At 41.9% G+C, this 19,169-nt stretch overlaps 1 protein-coding gene across 1 annotated transcript; it reads left to right on the top strand.

Moving 5' to 3' along the window:
• Nucleotides 1-279: 279 nt before the first annotated feature.
• Nucleotides 280-5,865, top strand: LOC139044754 (collagen alpha-1(XXV) chain-like). Its single transcript, XM_070504555.1, has 2 exons — nt 280-1,219; nt 2,293-5,865. The coding sequence occupies exons 1-2, from the start codon at nt 923-925 to the stop codon at nt 2,395-2,397; spliced, it is 402 nt and encodes a 133-aa protein (XP_070360656.1). The 5' UTR covers nt 280-922; the 3' UTR covers nt 2,398-5,865.
• The last annotated feature ends 13,304 nt before the right edge of the window (nt 5,866-19,169 follow it).

Here is a 19,169-nt window from a genome sequence, read left to right as displayed (position 1 = left end):
TGGCGGCCGCTCCAGCCATTTGCATACCTTATGCTAACGAGACCTCCCGCCCGGCCCCCCGCGAGCTCCCGCGCCGGGGGTCTCCCGGCCCGGCCCGCGGGGCCCGCGAAGGCGGATCCGAGGATCGCGGGAGCTCCTGCAGGGGGCGCGGGCGCTGGCAGGGGGCGCCGTGCAGCGCGAGCCGCGGCGAGCGGCGCCGGCAGGGGCGGGGAGGGCCGCGGCGCCCGGAGCGCGCGCTCGCACACTCACACTCGCACACTCACACACGAGCATCCCGAGGGTATTTAAGGCTCGCACGCGCGCGGCTGCGGAGAGACTCCGGCAGCCGCGGCTCGCGTTTGCTCCTTGGTTCTTTCGCGTCCTCCCTCTTCTCCCCGTGGCCACCGCGTTGGCGCTGCGCCCTCGCGGTCTCTCTCTGCCTTTTTGCCTGGAACGGAATCCAGGTGGGGAACAGGTCGGCGTGCGGAAAAGCCCCGAGTAGGTAGAAATAGGCAAACTCACCGAGACGCAACAGGTCCGGGGCTCGGTGGCGAGCGAGCGGCCGCCCCTCCAGCGCCTCGCCCGCCGTCCCCTGGACCCTGCGCGGCCGCTCTCGCGGACCTCAGAAGGAGCGTTGGTCCTCTAAGGGGCAAGGAGGGCGTCTGACGGCTTCACTGGGGTTTTTACCGAACTGCTGGCAGTCCCCGGACTGCGGGTGCTTGTCGCTCCCGGCTGGGAGGGAGAAGACAGGAGGATGGTCCCCGCCTGCGGGGCTCGGCGCTGAGGAGAGCGGGGTCAGTCTCCGCGCCCCGGCTCCCACTCCGCCAACTAGTTGTGCAGCCACCAGCACTGAACTTCGGAGGAACCGTCCCTTTTCTTTCCTTTTGAGATTATTGGAAGTGGTAGAGGGTGCGAGGCGAAGTCGAGGAGCCGACCCGCCACGATGCTGGTGAAGAAGCATGCGGGGAAAGGAGGGGGCCGGGAGCTGGGCGTCGAGGACAGAAGCCCCGCCGAGCAGCGCTGTGCCCGGACCGTGCCCCCGTGCGCGGCCCTGACGGCTCTCCTATCAGTGGTGGCCGTGATGTCTTGTCTGTACCTGGGGGTGAAAACCAACGACTTGCAGGCGAGGATCGCCGCTCTCGAATCCGCTAAGGGAGACCCTTCCATCCGTCTGCTGCCTGATTGCCTGGACCAGCTGAAAGCAGTGGTGCAAGAGAAAGTGGAGCGACTTCTGGCTCAGGTGTGAAAGGCTGGGGTATTTTGCACGTGGATAACGTCTTGCACGGGCGAGATTCTGTGTACATGACCAGCCTCTACCCTTACTGTATGCATACTTGGTGGGGCTGTGTGTGCATAAGCTGGGCGACCGTCTATGCTCGCTGTAGGGTATATTGTATATGCGCATCCTTCGATATCGCCCTCTCTGCCTCTATCATCTCCCTCATTCTTCTTAACGTTTGCATGCTAAACACATATGGAGCCTAAAAGGGGGAAGGGAGGCCAGAACGCAGGGTGGCATTTAATCTCTTTTCAGTTTTCTGGAGTGCATGTGACTCTTTTCCAGTTTTGTGGAGAATATTTCTTGCAGAGACAGCATCCGTTATGCCCTTCAAATGTTATGAGAAGGTTAGGGCCATAGGTGTGATTAATATACAAATGCTAATCACTCTTAGAAGAGAAATAACCCTATATATGATTTTCAATCAATCACTTCACACATGGAATGTTTTCATATTAAATGTTTAAAAAGAAAAAATAGTAGCTTTATTTTTTGTAAAGGAGGCAGTGTGAGGGGTGTTTATGAATCAGAGCTGTTGGAGTTGAGAGTTGAAAGGGATCTACCTTATGTTTATAAATACCAGGAGCTGCTTTAGACCAGAGTTAGGCGGTGTTCTGGAACTTGCTCTTCCAAAGGAGAGGCTGTTTGGCAGTAGTTGCAGCACTCCATGATAAGCAGTGGACCTTACATATAAAATATTGGCTGTTTAAACCCAGAGGCTACCTAGAGCTGCAGCCTGTTAATGCCAGGTTTTTGCACTGACTGCATATTCTTGAGCTGAGGGAGAGGGTGGAGGTGGTTGAAGAATGGAGAAAGATGTGCAAGTCCAGCAGTCTAGAAACCTTGTCAATGGTCATCTTCTTTCTCCAGGGCTTGGGTACTGTTACCTTTTGACCAAAGTCCAAGTACGTTTGTAGACGTTAGTTATGCAGGCTCTCAGATGCTGGAAAATCAAGCCTATGGCCAGAGTCCCTGCAGAATCCGTTTCTCTACAAGGCTACTGATGGTTGTTAATCCCTCTTCTTTCCCTACAGAAGTCCTATGAACACATGGCTAAAATAAGAATTGCAAGAGAAGCTCCTTCTGACTGCAACTGCCCGGCAGGTAAATGGAGCTTGTTTACCAGGTTTCCTCTGTAACAGAGCGTTCTAGACAAAGGTCCTGTGTCTGTCAAGTCTACCTGCAATGACAGTAAAGAAAGAATGCAGACCCAACTCACCTTAATAAAATCAACATGTCTCAGTCAAAAGAATGGCAAATAAAGCCCCCTATATTATTTTAAGCAGCGTACCAAGCTTTGTTATGAGAAAGCGCAGGACTTAGAGAAAATCACCAAGGCAAGGTGATGCACAAAGATGAAGTTCTTAGGTTAAAAAATATTCTTCAGTTTTATTCAGTTTTAATGTCTCTGGTGAAAAGGACTGCAGAGCACGTTGGAGTCTGGATTCCCTGGGGGCTAAGTTGCATTAGTTTAGGTTTCTATTTTTTACCTTCGACATGCGATCATGTTAGTAAACCACCTTACCTTCCTCACCTGCTTTTATTCTTGTCCATCAAAAAGGTTCTCTCTCCTATCCTGTAACTAAAGATGAGGACTGAAAGGCCATTGGTTCTTTATCTTGGGCTTCTCGTTACGAACTATTGCATTCTCAATGACTTCTTAGAAAAGGCTCTTACGTTTGTAGCATTTTTCTGTGTAGCTTAACAGAACTGTATTAATGATAGCATATTAGTAGAAGGATAGGGAAGAGAGACATCAGTGAATAAAAACCTCTGGCTAAGCATTAACTCTTCATTCACAGCTCTCTGAGGCTTGGTAGTCATTCATCTACAGACCTAACAATTTACAGGCCCTTGGATTATGTCCACTGGAAAATACCTAGTGGATTCAACTGATGTAAGCCATGAAAAACTCCCATGAGTCTTGAGATTTCTATTTCAGATAAATGTTATTAATGCATTTATGGACATTTTAGTTTCTTTTATCATCACTTACGGAAAAGTCTTTAACATTTCCTTTAATGTTCAGCAACTTGCTACTTAGATACTTATGTATGGAAAGACTAGTTCCTGTATTTTTTCATATTCTGAGGTTTTTTTTCTCATGATAACTTGTTTTGACACAGCTAAACTGGGTGCTGTGTTTGGAAATTTCAAATGTCGGCTCCTCTCTGTACATCATAAAAATTTCACTATTTGTGATCTGCTACATTGTTGACCATAATGGAGCTATATATTTTTTTAAACGAAGCCCTTTCAATTGAGAAGACACACACGTTAGGCAACAGGGAAACAAAGGTAATGTTTGACATTGTAGGTTTCATTCTTAGTTGTTTTCAGTTGGGAAAGACCTCAGAAGCCAGAAGTTCAAGGAAGGCACTTTTCTAGTGCAGGAATGACCTGGAAACAACCTCATCAGCCTGCAGGGATTATGTAAATTCCTGAGCCAGTTGGTATAGAACTTTGCTGATCATACCACTAAGAGTCCAGCGTTTTCTGTACACGGTATTCTTGCCAGCTGTGTGAGAAATAACTAGTGTTTAATTAATAGGATTCTTAGTGAAGTTGCTAAAAAGTAGAAAAGTGACAACCACAGCACTGAGTTCTGTTTTTTGTGGATTTAACTGCTTCATGATGTTTGGTGTAAGCTAGTTGTTGAGATCTAACTTGTAATCTGGAAGAAAGCCATCACATTTATATTTACCTTATATTACCTCAGAAGATCATTTTGAACCATTTTTCTTCTTAACATAGTAATTTAATAATAAACGGTGATTTCACTGTAGTAACATACATAAATAATAATGGTGATTCCCTCGGCTTCTTCGTTGGCTCTCACCAATGGCTGCTTTACTTTCTTGTCACCACTAGAGCTCCACATTACATCAGTTTTCACAGGTTCCTGGAGAGGTAAACATTTGAAGGTGCACGTTCCAATACCCAGATGCAAACAGCTTTCCTGCTGACAAATCGCTGTTATACGGTCTCTGCTGCTTGTGGAGTAATTAGACATCGTGAAAATACAGGTATTATGTTGAAAATAGTATCCCAGGGGAAAACGAGTTATTTTGAATTATGGTCAGTGAGATATTGTCTTAGGGAATAAATGGGCTGGCCAGGAGGATTAGAAAGGAGATACAGCATGTCCCACCTGGTTTGGCTCTACCCTTGGTTTGGAGTGACAAAGAGTCGTCACCCAGACATCTGTTGTAGGGCAGAGTGAGACGAGTCTGTGACCTCAACTCAGTTCCTGTGGACAGATGCCCGCCCTTGAAGTTGACACTCTTGTTGACAGTCTCCGTCACAGAGCCAAGGACTGATAGCAAGGACTAATGCTATGTTGTCTTGCTCACTTCGTTACTTTGGATAGAACTCAGCCCCAGTGAGGTTTATCCAGATAGGCTAGTAGGAAATCATAGAATTTATAGATTTTTTTTTAAAAGAAGAAATTTTTGTGGGAGAGGGATAAGAAAGACTTATTGAATAGTTTCTGGTTGTAGGGGAAGCACTCTCTCATTTGAGAGAGTTAAGTATTAATAATCTCATTTTACAGATGAGAAAACTGGACTTAGAGAGGGTGACTAACTTAACATAGTAAAGGCAAGGTCAGGATTCATGCCCACAGCAGACAGAATCAAAAGCCATGAGGAATAGAGAGTGAGCATAGGTTTTGGAGCTGGACAGTTCTGGGTTGGAATCCTGGGTCTGCTACTAAATAACTGTGTGACCTTGGTCAAACGAATTGATTTCTCTATGTTCCAGTTTCCTCATCTGCAAAAAAATGGCTAATCCTGCTCATAGGTTGGTAATTTACCTAGAGTCTGGCATATTAATTGCTGTTCATAGATGAGAGCAGTTAGTCTTCTTTTTAATATTACTATGTGCTGCTTAACTCTAGTCCACGGTGACACGTGATGCAAGTGAGAGAACCGAGACCCGGAGAAGTATAACTCTCTCAAAACCCAATGGCTCATTAATGGCAGGTTTTGGACTAGAATACTATGCTTAATTAAACAAATGTGTCTGTAGGTCATTCATGCAGATAATCAAACAACTCAGTCTCTCTTGGTGCTACATCAATGAAGACTGGTTCTTTACAGATATTTCTACTAGTCTACTAAATTACCAAAATTACAGGAAGAGCTTTTGACCTTGTAGGCAAACCATGATTGAAATAGATAGAACCTGGACTTCAATGAGCATGGGGATGTTGAAGAATGTCTTTACAGTTTTCAGACCACATCTTAACAAAAATGGGAACTTTATCTGACTCATCTTCACATTTATTTTTAATAGCTTTATTGAAGTATAATTTATAATATTTACCCATTTAAGTGTATGATTTAAAGATTTTTAAAACAAATTTATAGGGTTGGGCAACCATCACTACAATCCAGTGTTAGATCACTTTAGTCGCCTCTGAAAATTCACACTTACTTTCTTCATGTGCTCAAGAGAAGCTCTATTTTTTGAAAATTTGCTTTAAAGAACCCCCAAAATAAAATTTAAAAAACCATACAAATTGGAGCTCTGTATACCAGAATATTTGATTTAGTGGTGGCTGACCATGGAAATTCAGCTGGCATCTGTGGCCGGCCTCTGTAAAACTTGACCCTCATAGGAGAGAATAAATTGGCTTTTTCCTGTGGCTGTAGAGTTCTTTTTTGGGTTCTGTTCTTTGAGTCCTACATAAAGTATGTACCAACCAGGCATATTCATGGGAGGGTTTCTATGTTCCAGTTGATAGAGAACGCTGGGAACCAGGCAGCCAACCAAAGGATGTTTAGATCACAAAGGTTTCTGTATCTTATTCATCAGGTGTGTTTCCTGCCCAGGCATTAGACATAAGAACCTCTGTGGTGTAATGGGCAGAGAATGTGAATGGGAGAAAAGAATCCAGAGTTCTAATCCTGGCTTTGTCATTAACCTGTTACACAGTATTGGGCAAGTCATTTCCCAGATACACTTTTACGGACTCTATTTTCATTATCCCTAAAGTAGGAGTGTTGCACTAAAATGATTTTGAAGGGCATTTTTCAGTTCTCTGGGTACAGAGCCTGCCGTGTACCAAATATCAAGCTAGATCCTGGGAATGGGCTGATGAACAAGGCGGACTTGGTTCTGCTGTCGTGGAGCTTACATTTCAGTGAGGACGACAAGACATTTATTTCAACATGACATGGACTTACAGGCATGACAAGTGCAACCAAGAAAAAACAGTGTGCTGTACAGCATGTGACCAAAATTTCTTCCATGTTGTAAATACTAAGGATTTAGTATTTTCCCTAGAGGAAAAAAAAAAAAAGAAATTCACATTGGGAGAAAAGTCATAATATGAGAAGATCTGGCTTCTGATTACAAGTAAAAGTTCTGGCAATGGATAAAAGGCTCATTTGCACAGCCTCACCTGGCTTTTTTCTTTCTGAGAATTTGTGGTCTGACGAAGGTACACTGTTCCCTGGTTTACCCACACGATCCCCAACTGAAACAGAAAGTGCCTTTAATATATAAAGGGTTGGGTAGATAGGATGCTGACTTATTCTTCTACGTGTCCTCTGAAAACAGTGAGATTTGGGTTGAATGAGAGTTGAAACTTCCTGCCTGGTGGTACTGAATGGTACTCCTCCACCTGGCTCCTTTGCATTCACTGATAATGATGCAATGTAGCACAGCTGGTCACCTGCTCTGAGAGTTTAGCTAGATGAAAAAGATATACCACATAACTTCCAAGGTTCCTATCCACCTTCCAGGTCTATGGAAATGATAGTAAACAAAATAAGAATAAATGTATTCTGACTCATAAATGTGAGTGATATAGCTGCTGAGGACTGGCTTTGTGGCATTGTCTCAAATCTGGGTGGAAATAAATGTTAACTGCAGCTTTAAGGTTGTGCATCCTCTCCCGTTGTATGAGCAGACCTTTAAATTACCTAGTTAGCATAAATTTACTTTATCATATAAAGCTTGTATTTCCTACTAACATGGTTTTTTACTTATGCTGTCCATTTTTCCTAATGAGCTGTACAATGAAGGGAAAGAATACATCAAGTAAGGTCATAATAACGTGTAGATCTTCAATTATGTAACATAAAGGATAGGGAGAACCGGTGTGCAGAAAGAAATCGAATGAAAAAGCTGTAAATGATATTTAAATGAGAATAGCAGGCATCCCCCGCCTCCCCCACAGAAGGCCACACGCTACAATGTGAAGTCTGGGTGCCTCAAAGCATTCCTGTTACATGGTTTCAGTCCTAAGGGTACAGCAGTCTAGGCATAACACTTTCAGTTGGACCAGCAGGGACAGCTGGCAAAATGCCCTGTCTCCCAAAGGACTAGGGACAAATCGTCTCTTGAAGCAACATTCTTGTTTGTTAGCTTCTCTTCTCTTTCTCTTGTCTAAAAGTCATGAAGCAAATTCTTCAAATACGCTTCTCTTTCTTACCTTAGTAATTCTGTTCTTCCGTGAGCTGGGAATTCTGTAAGAGAAGGGCATAGATTCGGCTTAGGGGTTAATTCTTTCCAGCTCCTCTGAAGAATGTCTGGGCACAAGCGGCTTGTCAGGGCCAGAATAGCCTACTGTGCTTCTGATGGGTTCGTAAGTGTGCAAAAACAACCAAATGGCATTTAAAAAAACAGTATTTGAATGTAAAAAATTAGGTCTAGGAGTGGAGAAGGAGGGCATGCTCTCACTGACAAGATTAGGTAAATGGAGGGCTGGTGGGGAACGTGCCAGAGTCAGGACTGTTTCACAGTCCAGGGGGCCTTTCCTGCTGCGGGGGGAACCTCACTAGACGCTCCTCAAAATAGCATCAATCTATCTTATCTTGAGTGGAAACCATCCAAAACCTATTATGAAAAGTGTTTTTATTTCCTCCTTCCACTTTATAAATAATACTCGGTGGTTCATTGGAAGCTGGGAATGTGAAAACAGTGTATGAGTCAGTCTGGGCTGTGGGCTGGAGCCTAGTAAGTGACCGATAATCATAACAGCAGCCCCACCCACCTGGTTGGCCAGTGCGGGTGAAGTTCCAGGCAGTGGTTTAATGCACTATGATATTTAATACTGTGTTTTCAATTTGTGTTAAAAATGGCTGTGGCATATCCACATACTGAATTCTTAGAGATGCACAGTTACTGTTTCATTTAGGATGTGTTCAGTAATCTTGCAATTAAGAAAATAGTTTAAAATCAACTCTTAAGATGGAGATAACACTGAAGAATGGGAGACAGAGGGAAGTGGAAATCACTTACAAATGAAAATTGAGCACTTTTCATTGGCATCATGTATTCCTTCAAATGACTATTCTGTAAGTCATTTAAATGATAAGATTCCCTGAAGAAATGTCACCAGATGCAGGCACCTTCCCTTTGTGACCACAAGGAGGAGGAACTGAGCTGAATAGTGGGACTTCCTCTGTTCTGTCAGCTCTCAATTAAATTCCTAGCTGACTTCTATCTCTTGACTTCTGTTTGCAATGGAAAAGGTTAATGGAAGAAGCAAGTAATTTCCTCCACCTATATTTGAAGATGAGAAAGTCCTATCACCTTTAAGCTATTTAAAGCAATCTAGTAAATTTCATATTTGTATTAGTAAAAAGTTTAGCAGGTAAATTCACAGATGAACTAGAGGCTAGTATTCCAACAGCTAGAAGAAGTGAACTAAATGTAATTGAATTGACCAGTTGAGAATTTTGTGCGTATGTTTTATAATTTTTTAGCATCAAGAGTCATTTGGAATCACTATCATGCTTTTGACATTGTTTCATCTGGTGTCTCCACTTCAACTTCAGTTACCACATAAATATGGTAGTTGAAATGCATGATTTTTCTCATATTGTGTTCCTTTGTCTGATCGCTTAGTCTGATTTGCCAGTGTAGGGGAGCAGGACATTTCCTCTTCCCAAATGTGGGTTCGTCTGGCTGGAGAACGAATTAAATTCACATGAGACAGAATAGCAAGAGAAAATTAAACAAAGCTTTATGAGGAACCATGGCCCGGGGCCTTTCTTCCTGAAGGAAGAAAGGGCACCGAAGAAGTGGGGTGCACAGACTGGTCATATACCCCCAAACGGGGTGTTTCACATGTGATTGAAATGTCCCTCCCACAATAGTCACAAGATTGCCCTGTCGGCACAGTGCTTGATGGACACAGCAGGTAGTGGTCGGCTATCTCGGTGGGCGTAGCAGGAGGCAAGTCTATTGTCTGGAGCTGGGCGGTCACAGGTGAGCACAGCAATCAGTTCCTAGCCTAAGGAAAGATGCTTAATCCTTAAAGAAATGCCAAAGTTGGGAGGGGGAGGGAAGTCAGTTACAGGAGGTTACCAGACAAGCACAATAAAATGCAGATTTTAAGTCTTTGCCTTTGGTATTGATTAAGAGTTTTTAGAGAGAAGGTCATATCCTTTCTTCTTCCTGGTACAGAGAGGGAGGCAGCTTTTACAGATAGAGGTGTACCTTACAAATGTAAATGTGTCCTAAGGAAGGGCAAGTTCCATTCCTCAGAGCCTCCTTCCCTGTCCCAGTTTATCAAAAGCAATCAACCTCAAATAATCCTGATGCCAAAGAGACATATCTTGGGGTGGCCAATTCCACGTCCCCACACCAGGAATGTCAAAAACTGTGTCTGTTCATTTGGATAGTAATAATTTAGATTTTAGGAGCTCTACGCTTCTGAATTAAGTACACAAAGTTTTTATTCTTATCTTTGCAATGTGGTCAGCACATATCTAAATACAATTTTCACGTTTAGGCAAAGTGGCTGAGTAAACTGGATGGATGGTAGCCCGCGCTAGTTTGTACATTATGGTAATGCTGAGAGTCAGAATATGTCTAACTAGGAGTGGCCTGGGTGTGGCCCGGGTAGTCTGTTTTTCCTTTCTTTGCCACAGAGTTCACATGTAAGGAAGAGTAAAAAGGGGGAGGAAAAGCCACCAATGTCCTGTGGTCCCTTGGAATCATATCTCTTTACCATCATACTTAGCAAGCTTGGTACTTTAGAGTTCCCATTATAAGGTCAATCTGGACGATGGCTAGAGAGTCAGAGAAACTCTCCCTTATAGCTCTGTCTCCAGCATCCTCTTTTGCTCTTGTGGCAGCTAATAGGAGAGAAAAATTTCACGGGAATCTCTTCTTCAAGTCTATTACAGGGCCAGAATGGAGTTCTTATTTTTAATCCTTAAGATGCTAGAATTAAATAGGCCTGGAAAATTGGCACAGTTCTTTCCCAGCATTCCTACATCTTAGGTCAGTTCAGGCAGCTATCAAAGGCAAGTTGTTTGTGTTACCTTTCTAGGAATTATGAAGTTCCAGCTTGTGTCTCTGGGGCTCCAGAATCTAGCCGGCATGTTTTAGATGGGCATGATATGATCATAAGATAAAGCATTTCCACAAACCACACACAAAAACCAATCTTTTGACTTTAAAATCATGCTAGAAATGCTGGCAAATTCTAGGGCTTTGCCGTGAAACCTTGAAATACTAAAAATCATTTTTTTACTGAAAGATTTGGTCAGAGCAGATGAAGTTCCCTTGGAAACCAGCTTCTTAAATAAATGCCTTTCTGAGGATGGTTATCAACCTGGTTTTGGGGGTCAACTGAGTTAAGTGGGTCGGAATCAGGCGACCCTGGTGGGCAGGTCCTGATGCTAACTCTAAGTGGTCTCCTGGTGTGATTTGCGTTCCCCTTCCTGAGGGAGTGGGCTGGGAATGAGTTTTACCAATCTGCTTTATGAGCCCCATGGCCAGGGTTCTGGTGCGTATCTGTATATCTCTGGGGCTTATTGTAGAGTTCTCTCCAGAAGGTTCTCTATCAAAGTTCATGAGGATCATAATGAAGATCCGTCAACCTGACTTGGTTGAGGACTTTTATAGGGGTTTATCTCTTTACATACGCTAGTATTCTTATCCCCATCCCTTTTTAACATTTTTCTCTGATGACTTTTTGAGCCAAAACATATTAAAACTAGTGCAAATTTTGGAGATCAAGTAGCTCAGGAGTTTTTCAACATTTTTTAAAGAGGCTGAACCTTTTTAAAAAATGAATCTTACAAGAAAACTCAGCATATGGAATTGGATACAGTGTTAGCTACATCCTGGTTGGAGGTCAGAGGGGACAGAGGCCAAAACCCTATATGCTCTTTCTTTCTGCTGCCTACCCCTCTGCCTTGATGGCCCCTGAGGTACCTCCAAGAACTTCAGGGCTCCATAGGATACTATTGGAAAACTCCTCAAAGTCCAGTTCCCGGTGTGATCCCAGGTCCTGTGTCCAGAGATACCAGATCCTTGTCCACACAGAACTCACCTCCTGGGTTCTCTAGCTAGAACATTAGTAGGAAGGAGGGAAGCAAAATTATTGATTAAAATGAATGGAATCCAGAAATGACTGTTACTGTAATGTTGTTCTTTAATGGGTTGTAGTGGTCCATCAAAGGAGCTGTAATAACCCGGTGCCCCTGGACAGCTGGGAGAGCCCACTGTGCTGCTGGCAGGGTACTGTTCTTCAGGGTACTGTCAACATCTTACAGCATCCTTTTTCTTAAAGTCACTTATTTTTTTAAGCCTTCAAGTCACAATATTGTTCTTAATTTTTATGAGTTTCCTGTGTTTTTTCAAATTTATTCCTTTATATTTTTCCTTCTTGCTTTGTTCTAGGTATTAATATGGGGTTTTATCACCAAATTACAGCCATCCATTGCCTTTTTAATATATTTATTTAAAGCAATTGATATTGGGAGAAAACTGTTGTTAAAGATGCTTCTAAGATCTTTGAGACTTTCTTGATTTGATTCTTATTTGGTTAAACTGATGATGCTTATGTATTGATATTTAAATTGACGGTATGCTGAGAATGTAAGAATTATGCATCTGTGTTTAAATAATAATAGGAAAAATCTTCAGGAGTTAACAATATTTAAGCCAATATTGAATGATATGTATAGTACATTTCAGAGAGAAAGTGTAAATCTGGGTTACAGCGTACTGTGGCAGGACTGCAAAAGGAAATTTGAAAGGCAGTACTCTAGCTCCCACCCAAATGAATGCCCACTGTCATCAGCAGTGCTGGTTTTTGTGTGAGTCGCCAGTTGTGGACAGTAGTTTGGCTGAGCACGGCGTCTTCCTCACTTGTCTTATTGGATGGATAATAGAGTGACACAGCAGCTGTACAAGTTACTGAACTTTGGCGAGCAATGTATAGTCTCAAAATGTGGACTTCCAGGAAGTCTGGAAGAGAAAAATGACTTTTCTTTTTTTAACCACTGTAGTTACTTTGCCTTTTGCGAGAAGACAGTTACCAGTAAAGCAGCAAAGGTAGGAAGACTGAGCAAGTGCTGAAGGCTGGAAAGATCGTATATACCAGCGAAAGCTATTGGAAGCTGCAAAAAAGACGTTTAACCAAACAAACTGTATCCTCTAAATTTAGTTCCCAAACCCTACGGAAATGCTGACAACCTCCCAGAAATCTAAGCAGCCAGCCTGACGGTGTGGCTTAGTACTGCTGTACACGTTCTGCATCTGGAAGTTCTGCATAAAGAACTCCAGTACTGAGAAATTACATCCGTGCAGAGACCAGGGCTCTCGTGTTCTTGTGTATAGTTTCCTTCTGTGCAAAGTCATTTAATGCTCTAAATTGTAGCCATTTCTGAGGATACTTTCCTGAATATTGGTTTGGTTCTGCAATCAAGTCCTGTGTGAGGAATGCTATGTGTTGATGGTAAAATTTATGTTACTATCTTTTGATTATTAAAAAAAAAGTTAATTTGTTTTTATGGCAAAAAGTATCCTTGAACTGAGAGGTCTGAGGTATACTTTCTGTTTTCTCCATGTGAGTGCATGACACCTTAGACTCAGAATGTGTTTTATTCTTTTAAGCCTTGATCTGTATGAGCAGAAAACCCTTGCTTCCAGTATTAATCCTCAAGAAGAAATCATGGATAGAGGAATTTTATAATCAGTCACATTTATCCTCTATATATGCATCTCATACATAATTTTTCTCACCATTTTCAATTTTTGACAAGTCTTCACTTTTGTTTAATTGTAGTCATATGCCACTAGCATTTTGAACATTCACATGGATGTGATGAGATTATAGAATGTTTATTGCTGAAAACCAAGAGTGAATGCAGCAAACACTCATAGACAGAGAAAGGATGCTCTGTCAGGATCTCAATGAGCCAGCGCTGTCCTAATGCGATGTGTTATTGGCGAGCAGAGTGGATGGGATTGTCTTTGGGATGTAGCCATGTATCTATGAAACTACGAAGATAGGGATCCTCTATACTCTTAAATAAGAACTCCCATTCTAGTGAGGCCATTCTCCTTTCTGTCCTCCCTCCCTTTCTCCAGTGTGAACAGAAATGCGATTTCACCTCCATCCTATTGAGGACACTCTACTCACTTCTAATTTGATGAGTCAGGGGCTTTGTCACCCGTAGGTCCCCAAACCTCTGTAGTGGACGATAGCTCTACTTATGATTAAATCCAGCAGCATAACTAAGAAAACCTCACTGGTAAATACCAATACTTCTCCCACATTTCAAAGAGCAACTAATTGTTTTCTCAAAAATTACTGTTAAGAGATAATTTTCTAAAAAGGTACAATCATGACTTTCATACAGATATAAATCAACATATGTTAAAGATTTTGCTTAAATCACTAAAGAAGGAACTGCTAAGATGTTATAACCAGTTGAAATGAGAATTTAAAGACAGACACATTTATAGTTCCTGAATATTGAGGTCAATGTATAAATGGGGGCAAAACTGGCCCTTCCCCCAGTGAGGGAGGGAAGTCAGCTGCCCTCAGTCAGAACCAAGTTGCATGTCTATCAACGAGAGTTCTTGAGCTTTGCTTTCACTTATCTAAAATTTACAGAGTTTTAAAATAGCTCCCAAAGCATCAGAATCAGATAAGTAGGAAGGTGTGTTCTAGACAATGCATGGCTTTCCATTGCAGCACATATTTTCCCTACATTACTAAAGCAACTATGCAGGAAAAAATTCTTTAGGTAAGCAACATTTTTTTTCTCTGTTTTTACTCTTCGGTATAGTAATGGTTATTGTTCTATCTCCTTCTGTGTTCCTATCGTATGGGTCATGTGGTACTTAATTTTCTTATTGTCACTAAAATTAGTTATTTAAGGGACAATTCTTTTCAGTTTGGCTTTATACTCTTTATATGCTAGACCCGTGCGGACAGTGCTGATTGCTCTGCCTGGGTTGCTGCCGTGATTTACCTAAGTGGCCTTTTAAAATCATGACACTGACAATTTGTTTAAGGTAGAGACCCGTTTGGAAGATGCAGCTTCCTGTATTTCCATATCAGTATCCAGTAATGTTAAAGAGCTGCTGACCTTGTCCTTGTGTTTGGGATATTATGCCCAGGCTGTTACATTATTTACATAGACCACATGTGCCCAGTGTGAGCGTGTGGTTGCCTCTGGGGCTTTGTGCTGCGGTTTCGGCAGTGCTGGCTTTGACTTCAGTTTCTACTAGTCTGGCTTTTCCTTGTACACTTTCATCCAGTGCCCATGGCGATCATTCATGCTTCAGACACCTTGTCTTTAGCCCATTCTTCTGAGATTGACTAGCTGATTCTCAGTCAGTTACTTCTCCTGTTGGCCTCTGCCTTGTTTAATCTCTCTCTACCACCACCTGTCCACAATGTGCACTTTACTGGCACCCCAGACAGCTCAGCCCTCACCTGCCCAGGTATATGGATGCTCTTCTCTGTTCCTGTTTCAGTTGCTGCCACCTTTTGTCTGAGCCCGTTGGATTTTGGTAGAAGAATGGCCAAAGCTAGATAATGGCCCTGCCCATACATTCTGGGAAGAAAGTCGGTCAGAATGGGGCTGAAGGTGGGTGGGATACATTGAAACTACATGGAGATTGGGGGTTTTGTAGGGAAATGAATACCTGTATTCAGAGGCAGTTTATGTTCTGGTAGTCTCCTATTACTAGGTAGAGGACAGAGTTAATTATAAATTTAAATATTTTGGCTATTAGTATCTAAAAATTATATATTGTGGGTGGTGAGTGACTCTGCTATTGCCTAACTCAACTCTGGCAAAGGTGGAGGGGTTATCTGTGTAGCAGTCTTTTTATTTAATTAATTAATAAAATATTTATTGCAATTTACTATGGACGAGACCCTGTGCCATATGTCTTACTATTTAAAGAAAGAAGTAGGTTGCTAAGCTCTTGTGAAGGAATGATGGTGTCAGGTATGCAGACTGAAGACTGCAAGAGAAGAAAGAGCTATGAAGGTAGAGCCCGTAGCCACCGGTGTCCAGATTTAATGGATTTAAAACTACAGTGACTGGTATTTGAACTCGTAATTCCAGTTCATTTACTTTTTACGATTTCAAAAATAACAACATGTTAATGGAGAACTTGGTATTTGTTTGGCTTTTTTTACTTTTTTCTGGAAAATTGACAAGTTTAATGAGTACTGTGATACTTTGCAGATATGCTGGTGACACAGCGGTGAGCAGGTTTTTCTGAAGGTAAGTTACTTCTGTCAGTTGTTAGGTCCAGCGCAACATCTTTAACCCCTCCCCGGGCTGCCTCCCGTGGCGGTGATTTTCAAGGAGACTTGCAGGCTCTCTTAAAGGTCACTTCAGATTCTATGGCCACGTTTTCTAGTGAAGACAGACTCTCTGGGTCTTGGCTAGACTCTTTGGATTATAAAGAGCAGAGATCCACTCAGGTGACCTCAGGTGACAGTGGCACAGGGCTTCTCAACTTTGTCACTGTCGACATTTTGGGCTGGGTGATTCTTTGCGGTGGGGGCTTCCTGTGCACTGGAGGATGTTCAGCAGCATCCCTGGCCTCTACTCCCTAAGTACCAGTTGCCCCCCTCAGTTTCCACAACCAAAAATGTCTCTAGACATTGCCAAATGTCTCCTAGGGGTCAAAATCACCCCAAGTTGAGAACTTTTTTTAAGGATACCCGGTGAATAAGGAAGGTAGGTATATCAACTCTCCAGCTGGCTCCTCTGGAAGAACAGGGAATGGAGGCTGGTCAGCACAGTCACGAGGTGGTATTTTCATCCTCTCAGCAGGAGGTATCCCGAGGTGCCCTCTGGGCTTAAGGATTTCTGCTTCTGCTTTTGTCAAGGCTACTTTCTCCTCTGTCTCGTGGCTGCTTCTCTTTCTTGCCGCGCCATCAAGATACTGCTCAAGGTCGACCTCTTTGTGTTTGATTATGGCATTGTTGTTATTTTTAGTACAATGATACATGCATGTGAGAAAAAAAATGCAAATATCTGTGCTAAAAATGGTACAGGATATCTCTCCCCAGAGGAGACTGGTCTTATTAGTTTGTTGTGTATCTTCCCAACGCAAGTCAATGTGCGTCGTTCTTTTCAAAGGCTGTAGAGTATTCTATTGTATAAATGCGCCACAATTTGTTCAATAAGAAGGCAGATCACTTTTGAAAGTTCAGGTACTGCTTCCTCTTCCTGATTTTCCGGTTTCCTGAGGAAGATTGCTTTGATTCCTACTTCTCTTCCATACAACCTGAAGCTGTATATGTAGGAGCTTATATATTCCTGACGTGCTGTGGTGGTGAGAAATATTTAACAACCGCTCTCAAGAAAAAAAAAGCTCTGATTTGTGTCATTTGCAGATTTTCAGAGTGTAAATATCCCACTGGGGCCAATTTCAGGTTAACAAAGTGGTATTAGGAATTGATATGTTTGAGTGTTTATTAGCTTTGTTTTTAATATAATTTATTTCATTGTAAGTGTATATAAATTTTAACAGTGACTGTGTTTGACAGTGGGCTTGCAAAATCCCGAAAACTGGACAATCAGCTGTCCTGAGTCAGCTTCCAGCACCCGCTGGCGCTGATGTCCCTGATTCCATAGGGCAGGTATGGCGTTGTTCTTGGTAATGTTGTCTTCAAGTGGTGATGCTGCCCTGATTGTATTTTAGAATCTCAGTGTTGAGAGGATCTTTAAAGGTTATCTAGACCTGCATTGCATCTGCTTGAGTCTCTTCAGTGACATTCTGGCTAAATGTTCATTCAACTTATGATTATCTCTTGAGTAGGTCATTCGGTCTTTTGACTGGTTGATTAAAAAGCTGCTTTTCATTAGGTTGAAATTCCTCTCCTTATGGGCATCTAACATTCGATTCTGTACTCCATCCCTACCCTACATCATAAAAAATAAGTCAAATACCTCTACCATGATAACTCTTCAAATATTTGAAATCACCTATTATATTTTATATTAATGTTTTTATTTTTGGAATAAATGCCCTCAGCTCATTCAGGTGTTCCAGTTTAAAGTGTTGCACTTGGATTTGAATAAAGCTCCCGAGAGGGTCCGACAAGCATATACACGAGGGAGAGAGAGGAAAACTTCCCTGCTTCCAGTGGCTATATTGCTAACTAATGCAGCCTAAAATTACAATAATTTTCTTGCTGGTCCCGTAATTCTGTTGACTGACACTGAGTTTAGAGTTGATGAAAACCCTTGAATAGTTTCATATATGCTGCTGTTAAGTCCTGCCTTCCTCACTCTTGCTTGTGGTTTTTTAGATAATTTCTTTGGAAGGAGGAAGCAAATCAATACTCTATATTTATTTTCAGTCAGTTTTCATCTATTTATAGAACCCAACTTCAGCCTTGTCAGGATTTGTTGGGATCATCGTTCTTTTGCTAACTTTTCAACTCCTCTTGGCTTCATATGATTTAGAAATTTGATGAACTTACCAACGGTGGTTTTTTCCAATTCTGTGATGAAATGCCTGAGCATGAGAGAGTTCAGGACAGAGCCCGGTGGCTTCTCACTGGTCTTGCCCTGCTGGTTGCTATTAATCTACTTATGAGCACCTTGGAATTGTCTTTCTACCAGTGATCCATCCACTCAGCAATGCGTCCAGCTGTGTTCCTCAGACCACCATTTCTTTTTCAGGTTAACAAGTGCCCTGAGGAAGAAAATTTTCTAGAGGAATTAGAGACACACTGGGTTACACAAATATAGGCAGATTTTCTTACTGTGGGATTTGTGTATTGTGAATCTCCAAAATGGGGAATATAATTTATTATGTTTTAAACTTTTGTGGTCATGGAACACTTTTTTCCTTCCAGATAAAATAATATGTCTAAGCAAATTGTTCTGTGGGTTGGTAAATGTTTTCTACCAGAGCAAAATATAGAGAAGTAATTTGCAGGTTTTCAAAACTTTAGCTGGGATTGTCCAAGGTTAATTAGGCAAGTGGTTCCTAATTTGCAGAAGTGGAGCTTCATGTGTTTGTAGAAAAGAGGAGACGGAGGAGGATGACGTGGTGTAACTGGCGATACTCCAGGGAGGGCGTAAGTCTAAAGCCAGAGGCAGACTCAGATGCCAGGCAGGTAACGTGTGACGTTTGTTAGCGGATATCCTGTCATCAGATTGGAGTGTAAGACCCACCTAAAAGCATGCAAATAATTTTTTGAAGCACTTTTCCAAACAAAGCAAATATTTGGGTGTTATTTAGTGTGGTCTAAAGGCTGAACTTCATGAGAGCAGCTACCTAACTCAGCCAAATACAAAGATACTCCTTTCATTTTTGGAGAAAAATGGAATAACTTATATTTTACATAAACTTCTTCCTTTTCAATATAATTATCCTGGCTAGTTAATGCTGTTTAGTTTTCTTTGTGACGCATTTCATGGTATGCAGACTGTTGTTATGTTGATACAGAATATTATAATATTTATATTTCCTTAAAAATATGAGCTTCATTCTTTGTTTCTTTAATCCTCCACCATGGAGAGAGCAGTAATAATAGAACTTAAATAGTAGCTAGACATAATTAGGTAGAATAAGTATTTAAGTTATATAAAAGCCTTTTATGTAGAGTATGAATCAAGTAACCTAATAATATATAATTCAAATGAATGTTCTCAAGACATCAAAG

Source organism: Equus asinus, chromosome 3, assembly GCF_041296235.1.
Source record: "Equus asinus isolate D_3611 breed Donkey chromosome 3, EquAss-T2T_v2, whole genome shotgun sequence".
NCBI classification, from domain to species: Eukaryota; Metazoa; Chordata; class Mammalia; order Perissodactyla; family Equidae; genus Equus; species Equus asinus.
The sequence above is the reverse complement of the archived record's forward strand: the minus strand, read 5'-3'. Positions and strand labels throughout refer to the sequence as shown.